A 7805-nucleotide genomic window follows, 5' to 3' on the forward strand; every position below is an offset into this window, starting at 1 on the left:
CTTGGCGTGGGTGCGACGGACAGTTCGCGCAGTTGACGCGCTCGTTGGAAGGTGAGGTTACCCAGAAGAGATTATTGGCCATTCGAACGGGCTAGAGCGGACTAGACTGGATTTGAAGGAGAGCTGAGAGACGTGAATGCTTTGCAAGGGGCGAGCGCGTAGCCGTTGCCGTTGCCGTTGCCATTGCCATTGCCGTCGTCGTCGTCGTCGTCGTCGTCGTCGCCGCCGCCGCCGCCGTCGTCGCCGTCGCCGTGGTGAGGAAAAGCAATGACGGCAACAATGGCCGGTCAGTAGAGCGCATCGCTCGACGTGAGTATACGTCGCGTCGAGCATGCCACGAAGCTTCCCGTGATGCGTCCGCACGAGGGTGCCCGCTCGAGGCGAGAAATAGCGGAAAAAAAGCGGAGCAGAAAGGAAGGTGGTGGAGGTGGTGGTGGTGGTGGTGGTGTTGTTGGTGCTGGTGCTGGTGCTGGTGCTGGTGCTGGTGCTGGTGCTGATGCTGGTGCTGGTGCCTGTGTCGGTGGTTCGGGCACGTCGGCATGCTAGATGCACGCGGTGGCCTAAAAGCCTTCGCTCCTTGAAAAATGAACTCCATGATATATACCCTCTACGGATTTGCGATATTCTTCATGGTATTCTGGTCGGGTATGTGGGTGGTGCACGTGCTGGCGTTGATCGCCGGTCGCTGGAAGCTGCATCGAAAGATAAATCAAGCGCCGAGCTATGAGACCCCATTGCCGGGGGTGTCCGTGATAAAGCCCCTCATGGGAGTCGATCCGAATCTATTCGGCAATCTCGAAACCTTCTTCGTCATGGAGTATCCCCGATACGAACTCCTGTTCTGCGTCGAGGATGACTCCGATCCCGTGCTGATGTTGGTACGCAAGCTCATCGAAAAGTACCCGGAAGTCGAGGCTACCCTCTTCGTCGGCGGTTGTAAGGTGGGAGTGAATCCAAAGATCAACAACATGCAGCCGGCGTACGAAGCCGCCAAGTACGAGCTCGTGCTAATCAGCGACAGCGGTATACGCATGAAGGAGGACACTCTGTTGGACATGGTTCATTACATGACGGACAAGGTGGCTCTTGTTCATCAGATGCCGTTCACCTACGACCGCGAAGGCTTTGCCGCCGCGTACGAAAAGATCTTCTTCGGTACCGTGCAATCGCGAATGTATCTGGCCGCGGACATGCTCAGAATAAACTGTCACACCGGCATGTCGGCTCTCCTGAGGAAGTCCACGTTGGACGAGGTTGGTGGTCTGAAAGCGTTCGGCATCTATCTCGCGGAGGACTTTTTTTACGCCAAATCGTTGACCGACCGCGGTTGGCGCATCACCGTTTCCTCGCAGCCGGCTCTACAGAACAGCGGCCACTGCGCGCTCGATTCTTTCCAGGCGCGACTACGGCGTTGGGCGAAACTCAGGGTGGCGATGCTGCCCACCACCATCGTCCTCGAGCCGCTGAGCGAGTGTCTCGTTCTCGGCGGATTCGCTTCCTGGGCGGCTAGCGTGTTGTTCGAGTGGGACTCTCTAGTTTTCTATCTGGTACACATACTCTTGTGGTTTATGTTCGACTGGACGCTACTGTGCATAGTGCAGAACGGTCCGCTGCCTTTCAACAAACTCGAATTTGTGTGTGGTTGGTTGCTCAGCGAGATCACGAGACCGTATCTTTTCCTTCAGGCTGTCCTGGATCCTCTCATACAGTGGCGCTCACGTGTTTACAAACTCAAATGGGGTGGTATCGCGGAGGAAGTTAAGGCGAAAGTCAAATATTAAAAATTCATCACATGCGTGAATGCGTAATTGCGTGAATGCGTGCGTATGACATATTAAACTAGACGGGAAAACAATTTAACTGATAAACGCTCCTACGTATGAGGTGTTCCAATCATCGCTCCTTTTTCTTCTCAGCGTTCTCTCTCTCTCTCTCTCTCTCTCTCTCTCTCTCTCTCTCTCTCTCTCTCTCCCTCCCTCCCCCCCGCTCACAGTTCATCTCTGTAAAATTGATAATCGATTAAAGATAAACAAATATTTTAATGAATTATATCAAGTCAGACTTAATTAAGAAAACATTCCTTCATTTTATGAAAGAAATTAAATCTTAATAAAATTTTTATTTCCAAAATATTGAATTTCCACTAGAAAATAAGGATAATTTAAACAAGTTCTTAAAAAAGTTCTCTGTGTTCTTGATAAATAAGTTATTTTTTCCTATTAGATATGCATTCTCTCTTATGAAAACATAATATTACAATATAAAATTTGATAAATTTTTAGCCATGCTAGAATCAATTTTAAATTCAACAAAAAATATATGGTGAAAAATATATAATAAAATTTCTCTTCTGTATCAGAATAATTGTCTTGTATAAACTGGAATTCTCTTTTTTTTTTACTATATACTAAGGGGATCCCTCCGACAAAAACGTTCACACATATGCACATCTAAACATAAACATACATACATTTATGTACATACATAACTCATACATTTCTGTACACACATGATACACATGAACAAATTTTTGTATTGCTTTCTTGTATTACATTAGATATCTAGCTTAATTTTAAGAACTCAACATTGTTTCTTCATATAATCTAGTCTAGCAATATCAGTTTTATAGGCTATAAAATTTTTATATAAAGCAAATATTGATGTGACTTGGCAGCTTTGGACACCCTTTTAAGGTAAAAAATGTTAAAAAAGATAAATTTAAAAATTTTTTCTTGTTCTTGATACGATTCATAAACACATATTAATGCATAAACTTTAATTGTAGAGAGGATTTCCAGATCTATAAAGTGAGAGCAATACAAAAATCACTATATTGTCGGTAATACAGATAAGTCCAGCATCTCCTTAATAATTATGTATGAACTGAGAAAATGAAGATTGAAAGGCAGATTACACAATATTTTCATCTTGTACGTGCCATTAGAATAAGAATAGAGATTGAAGGAAAATTCCAAAATAAGAAGATAAATCAATCCGACCGTTCGAAAAAAGAAAGTTTCTCATCAAATTTCTGTAAAATGATGATGCTTGGAATACCTTGCTTACGTTCTATGCGATTATCGATGCGCATTTTAAACTTATTACGCAGACCAACTTGTCCAACTTTATTTCTACAAAAGAATTCTTTTCTTTTTATTTTATCGAAAGACGAATATCATCAGTTGTTGATACTGTCTTTATTTTAGGTATCGTTAATGACAATGCTGAATGTTAATTCAAGAATGTTAATTCAAGGAAAAACAAGATGGATATAATAATCAAGACTGTTCCGTTTTTACAAGTAATACAGTAAATATGATGTCGCAACAATACACTGCCACAACTGTTTCATATAATTACTGTGCTACTGCCAGCTGTAGCATCGTATATCGGAACAGATTTTTCTGTATAATATGGTGATGCGCGCAGTTAGAAAAAAGCTCAAGCTGTAAGTTTGCACGATTGCAATAAAAATAATGAACGAGGTAATTCAACTGAGAGAGACGAGTTATTAGAATTACATAACTTTACAACAGTTATCGATTACATATAATAAGTTATATTGTATATCATTATTTGCGGAATTTAAAAATCATTTTTGATACAAAAATAAAAATGTTTTAGTTTTTATTTTTGCAATATTGCTGAGCAAATAAAATTTTATAAATAATAAGTTACATGAATAATTTTTAATTACTGAATGTCACATGAAATGTTTAAATATTTATTTAACTAAACTCAGACTAAAAATCAAAAATTGGTCGATATTATGAATATTTTTAAAATTATAATTATTGATAACAACATGGACTGTAACAACATTAGATTTATATAGGAAATTATATCTTAAATATATATATATATATATGTATATATATATATATAATTTAAAAAAGGTAAAAGCTATGTCCGTGGAGACATCTGTTGATGTGATTAATGCCATTTGATGCCATACTTTTATTATTAATTAGTGCTTTTGAGCCGCAGTAGTTACAGTGATAACATGGCTGTTTATGATATCTTTAATGTTACTAATGTTGTACTATGTGCAGTGCACTGCGTGCTAATAACAGAATGATTTTTCAATACTGCCAGTATTGGTATTGCCAGTAAAAACAGAACATGATCCAAGTATAGAGAATTGAAGATTTTTGCAACAAAATAAAATTGGTTGAATTGATCTGCATGTTATCAAGAATCAACAAGAGAATTTGGTATTCCATTAGTATTTCCATTAAGTATGTTTAATGTATGATGTAATGTTTTCTGATAAAGCTATTTATATATAGTAGAACCTCTCTACTATATATAAATAGCTAGCCGTTATTCTCTATTTTTCATTCTATTCATCATATATTGAAAACATAATCTTTTATATAGATTATCTAAACTGTTAATACTTAAGGAAATTTGAAAGTTGAAAAACCGATGTTAAATGCAAGAGAGAGGGAGGAGCACTGACTGCATATAAGAAAGGCAAATATATCGGGTATTTCAATTTGTTTTGACTATCAAACGAAATATTAAAAATATCATCTAATCATGGATAAATTTTTGAACTTAATAAATAGGTTCTATTGCATTTATCAATATAAATATCTCAATAATTAGCTTAGAATGCAATAAAAATATTTAGTAAAAAATTTATAATTTATTACTAAATATATTTAATTTATAAACATATATAATTATAACACAATATACATTGCTGCAAAACTGTAATTCTTCTGTAGCTATTTACATAAATGATATCAAATATAAATAATAACGATAAAAATTAATTTAAATAAAAGTCATATATATTATTAAACATACAGAATGAGTCAGAACGATTGCCTGTAAACTTTTCTAAGTTGCTCTTCTTTCTAGCTTTTCTTCTTAAGCCAATTTTGAAACGACTTTTTACTGAACAAAATTTTTGTCTGAAGCTTGATTGATTCACAAATTTTGAGTTACAAATTTTAATTTTCTTTTGTGCGAATACTTATGCACTTTTCTTGCCTTTTCAAGATGTAACAACACGATTCGCTTGTCAAAATATACTTATCATAACTAATATTCTAGATATTCTATATAAAAGTTTGTGTTTTGAAACAACTGTCTCACTGTAAATTAAAATTTGCATTATCCATCACTTATATACTTTTCTTCCACCAATACCTACCTTTATCAATCTTATGATAATGCGTAAAGCGAAAAGCGAATGAAAGGTAGAACGCGTATCATTTTCCATACCATTAGAACAAAACTGAGGGAAGAGTTTCCCTCAAATAGAGGAGTTCTACTATAATTTAATTTCATAAAACTAGTCGAGATTAAATGAACGGTCGATGATATTGGTAACGATATTGCGTGACGTTCGTCTTTCCATGCACTCTTATGCATCTTTCCATGCATTCTAGGCAAAATGTCGAATCGAATTTGATGCGTGTGAGTACATCATTTTCATTATAAACTCGACAATTAAACGAATCGTTGTGATTCGGAAAAGCGTGATTTTTTTTTTATGATCAATTATCTGGGATCAAACTGCGACGGGATATATATTCCATTCCGGGAAATATATCCATTCTTCACATTTAAATGTACACGATGCACGATTAAAGTTTCAATTTATTGCAAGTGTGTTCCGTGTTACATATTTCATTTTTATGTACATCTACACACATACGAATTGCGATACGTTCATTTATCTTCTATTCGAACGAAATGTAAAATTGCTAATGACATAGCTCAATTTATACGATATATTGTTACGGTAGTAAAATTGCTTTTGTTATTATTGATTTAAAATTGAAATTGAGCTGTACTTAACGCTGTACTAACATTAGATAGCAATAATATACTTATACGTAAATAGATCTTTGTGAACTTGGCATCCAATTTTTGAAAAATTGACTCTTATATGGGAACAGTTAGCATTTTGTTTGTAATCCATTAAAAAATATCAAAATTTAAAGAAATAACTCGACACTAAGATATTTCAAATTCCGCTTACGAAGTTTTTATTAGAATCTCATTTGTAATTCTTTGTAACACTTTTCGTTTCGTTTGTAGTCGAATCGTTCGAAAGTTACAAGTTAACAATTTAAACAAATGGTCAAGAGTGAACTTTGCCATTTTTTAAGATGGAGCAAATCCATTTGTAGAATCTTTTTTAGAATCATTTGTAGTGCTTTTAGTAGAATTGTTTGTAGTGCTTTTCATTTCGTTTGTGCGCTGGTTTAATAAATGATTCGCTTATGGCCAAACAACTACAAACGATTTTAAAAAAGATTGCAAGTAGATTTGCGTTATCTCAATGAATAGCAAAGTTCGCTCTTAGCCATTTGTTTAAGTTGTAGCTTTTGAACAATTTGACTAAAAGCGAAAGAGAAAGCACTATAAACGAATCTAAAAAAAATTGCACAGGTAGATTTGCGCAATCTTAAAGAATAACAAAAATTTGAGATACCTTAATGTCGGATGTGAATCGTTCTTTTTAAGTTTGAATATTTTTTAATGAAATTACAAACGATTACAAACGAAATTATTGTTATTACAAACAACTATAAAATACTAATTGTTTCCATAAAACAATTAATTTTTCAAAAGAATTCCAAATTCACAAAGGTAAATAGCGGATGTCAATTATCTGGACATTGATAATCTAAACAGCGATATCTTTAATGATCGATATTTAAATATATAAACAGTTTTTTTTTTAATTTATATTGAAATTATATTGTTATGACTGTTATATATTTTTATTTTGGCGGTATTTATGTTTATAGTTATTATAAAATGATATATTTTCCTTTATTCACGGATGGCGAATACCAAGTCCATTTGGATCCATATTTATACCATAATCATAAGACTCGTTTATGTTACAATTGTTGATAAATGTGTTACGATTTATCGATTTAAAAATGTTATTCTAAGATGCGAAGAAACAAATTTTCAATGTGGATCCAAATGGATACCAAGATAGGCAAGGATTTCGTCATTCAAAGATTAACGCATCATTTATGATAGATTTTTTAATTCACTTTATTTGAAATTGTTTTTGCTGATAAAAAATGTATTAATTTCTCGATGTGTCCTGATAATTGGTACCTTATTATGATATTTATATCACAAATCTTTGGTTTCTGGAGCCTTCCATGCAATGCAATTGTTCCTAAACGCGAAATTTATTAGGCCTGCGTTAAATAAGCGATATTCATTTGAAATTTGAATGACGCACACTTAGAATGATAAGGCCACTGTTTAAAATTTTAAATTTCCGAAACTTGTGAATTATTATTGGAACACCGGAAACGATAGACTCTGTACATGATGCTCTAAAATAAAGCAAAGCAATATGTATTATGTTAAAAATGATTAATTTTTTACTTGATTTCTGAATTTATATTAAAGTTATTTATATAATTGTATTGTTATTTTGACAATGGAAGTGCAGGTAATTATTTTGGACAATTCACTATCATTTCTATATATAATGCGTTAGATAGAATTTTTTGGCGAAGTTTGAAAGGCTTGAAGGCTTAATAGATATTCCAAATAAAATCTAAATCCTTCATAATTCAAATATTTTTTTCATCGCTAATTTCTATATCTATAAATAATACAGAATAATATGTACAGTTAATTATAGGAATTATACATGTCCGTACTGAATGTACAATGTTAATGTTAGTTATCTTAATAATTATTCGTACATCTGGTATATGATAGAACATTTATGATATTATGATACCTATATAATACAAAAAAAATTGTTTTCCAAATACAACTGTGATATTTACTGTGACTCTACTTAC

General features: G+C 34.3%; 1 protein-coding gene across 1 annotated transcript; it reads left to right on the top strand.

Moving 5' to 3' along the window:
* Positions 1-584: 584 nt before the first annotated feature.
* GlcT (ceramide glucosyltransferase) lies at positions 585-7362 on the top strand. Its single transcript, XM_089078211.1, has one exon. It carries the CDS (start codon positions 585-587, stop codon positions 1779-1781), a length of 1197 nt encoding a protein of 398 aa, XP_088934337.1. The 3' UTR covers positions 1782-7362.
* Positions 7363-7805: the final 443 nt, after the last annotated feature.

This window comes from Pogonomyrmex barbatus, unplaced genomic scaffold (assembly GCF_055798465.1).
Source record: "Pogonomyrmex barbatus isolate J1 unplaced genomic scaffold, ASM5579846v1 scaffold21, whole genome shotgun sequence".
Classification (NCBI taxonomy): Eukaryota; Metazoa; Arthropoda; class Insecta; order Hymenoptera; family Formicidae; genus Pogonomyrmex; species Pogonomyrmex barbatus.

Coding starts and splice junctions, on each gene's coding strand:
- GlcT (XM_089078211.1), top strand. CDS start 585: ATGAACTCCATGATATATACCCTCTACGGATTTGCGATATTCTTCATG.